Source organism: Orycteropus afer, unplaced genomic scaffold (assembly GCF_000298275.1).
Source record: "Orycteropus afer afer isolate SDZICR_OR568_19922 unplaced genomic scaffold, OryAfe1.0 scaffold00122, whole genome shotgun sequence".
In the NCBI taxonomy this organism is placed as follows: Eukaryota; Metazoa; Chordata; class Mammalia; order Tubulidentata; family Orycteropodidae; genus Orycteropus; species Orycteropus afer.
In genome coordinates, this window is record NW_006921709.1 from 1496333 (window position 1) to 1498930 (window position 2598).

The 2598-nt window shown below is 33.6% G+C and overlaps 1 protein-coding gene across 1 annotated transcript in view; it reads left to right on the forward strand.

Moving 5' to 3' along the window:
* PDE4D (phosphodiesterase 4D) overlaps nt 1–2598 on the forward strand; it is a 1343868-nt gene that overhangs the window by 1324017 nt on the left and 17253 nt on the right. Inside the window, 3 exon segments of the mRNA XM_007944148.1 lie at nt 28–121; nt 1434–1606; nt 2369–2560. Of these exon segments, the coding sequence (XP_007942339.1) occupies nt 28–121; nt 1434–1606; nt 2369–2560 (459 nt within the window).

The window sequence follows — 2598 nt, forward strand, 5'->3', positions numbered from 1 at the left end:
TTTTTTTTTCTTTTTTTCTTTTTTCAGTTTAAAAGGATGCTTAATCGAGAGCTTACCCATCTCTCTGAAATGAGTCGGTCTGGAAATCAAGTGTCAGAGTATATATCAAACACATTCTTAGGTGAGAATAACATGCAATTTTAAAATTTTCTTTTGAGTTGTTTATTTGGCTTTGGAAGGCTATAGGCACCAACCTATTTTAGAACTCACACAAGCATTAGAAATTATACTTGTTTTCACTCACCGTATTAATAACTTGAGCCTCTAAGCCTGAAAATCTAAGGTAACTTTTTTTTTCTTTTAATCTTTTAGTTTTTATTCAACTTTAGGGCTTCTGTGAATTAAGATTTTATAGTGCCAGTGTTTTCACAGGACTAAACCATAAAATATGTCTTATATAGAGATCTCTGCATATATTCAAAAGTACTTACTAAATGCCAATTATTACTAGGCACTATATACTTTAGTGGTAAATGTAATTTGACTGCCTAGTGGCCACCAAGCCCAGTCAACCAATGAGGCAAGTGCAATGCAATTGTTGAAGAAAAAGTTGCTGATAATAGCTGAAAGTGTAGTGTACTAGAACCCCCCATCCACAGTAATAAAAAGTAATAAATGAAAGTCAGTGACTTGAATATGTCTTTGATTTACTTCACTTTCAAGTAAAATTGTTATAACTAATTAGCACACTTAATAAGCATTTATTGAATACATAGATGTGCAAGGATGAGTTTGCTGCCTTGAAATAGTGGATAATTGTACTGAGAAATCTTATGTCTCTTAGGAAACAATAATTAGTTCACATGCATATTCACTTATCAGATTATCAGATACTATTAGAAATTCTCTCCCCCATAAAACCTTGGAGCTTCATAACCCTTATCTCGGTATAGCATAGGAAATATAGAGCGGCAGAAATTATTTAAATCAGCCAAAAAGCTGCCTCTGCTTGCACAGCGTGACCGCTTTGATAAGCCATTAGGCTCATACATTGTTGTTTTTATGACTCAGTGTACATTGTTTCTACATTTCAAAGTAGATATTATAATTAGAGTCCTTAGTTGGCAAGGGTAATTTTCAAGCCACTGTGAATTTCAAATAGAAATAGAGTTGATGACCAATGAAAACAATGTGTTTTGCTTTTCTAGCTATTATGGTAAGTCTTGTTAAAGAAAAAAATATAAATAAATAAGGGGATTCTATCAGTGACAGAACCACAGAGTACACTTAATGTTAGTTGACGTAAGTTATATTCAAAGCTATGAAATTAAGTTCATATCACATTGTGAATACCCAACTTTCTACAAGGAGTGTAACATGGGAACATTTCCTAGAATATATAATGATCAGTTAAATCCTGTCCTGTTATGTGTGTTATGATAAAAAATGATGGAATCAATAATAAATGTAAAGCATCTTCTAAATTTCTTAAGATAAGCAACATGAGGTGGAAATTCCTTCTCCGACTCAGAAGGAAAAGGAGAAAAAGAAAAGGCCAATGTCTCAGATCAGTGGAGTCAAGAAGTTGATGCACAGCTCTAGTTTGACTAATTCAAGTATCCCAAGGTTTGGAGTTAAAACTGAACAAGAAGATGTCCTTGCCAAGGTATGATGCCTTCAGGAATCATGACCATAAATACATGATGATGCTTTCTAATGAATTCTGAGACTTTCTCTTGTAAACAGGTAGAAAATGCACATATGTGTGTCTGTGTATGTGTTTGAACCTATATAAACCTCTTTAGAAATTATTTGAGTTTTATCAATATGTGGATTTAGACAGGCTGTTTGGCATATGTATTCTTGACTTTTTGACATCTACATTTTATTCTTTGAACTAAAAGAATGAGAAATATATTTTCTGTATATTTATATATCTTTTTAAGGAGAGTTAGCTAAGGTTTGTTGTTGTTGTTATGTGCCTTCGAGTTGGTCCCGACTCATAGTGACCCCTCCTTGGGTTTCCGAGGCAGTATCACTATGGAAGGAGGATTGCCCAGCCTTCCTTCCGAGGAGTGGCTGGTGGGTTTGAACCTCCAGCCTTCTGGTTAGCAGTCAAGTGCTTTAGCCACTATGCTACTTAGTGAATGAGTTTTAGCCACTGAAGACATGCTTTGAGATTAATATTCAAAGTGTGTACATATGTTGTATTAGCAAAGTCATAAGGTTAAGCAGTGCTATTCAGTTTACATTTAAGTGCATTTAAGTGAACTTGCCTAAACTTTGCCTGTACTTAAACTGTACATCCATTACATTTTGAATTAATCATTTAAAGAAGTTAATAATCTTTATTTTAATTACTACTTTTTAAAGGGTTACGTCCATGGATTCAAGTATTTTTTTAATTTTTTTTTTTTTTTAACCCCAGGAACTAGAAGATGTGAACAAATGGGGTCTTCATGTTTTCAGAATAGCAGAGTTGTCTGGTAACCGGCCTTTGACTGTTATCATGCACACCATATTTCAGGTATCCTGGTTAAGTTCTGTCACATTTATTTTATTCAAGGACTTAATATCTAGTCTGAGGATTGTGCATGCACTTTGTCTTCTTCACTAATCAGTCTGTTTTACTTACTTATTTTGATATATTTTTTTTTT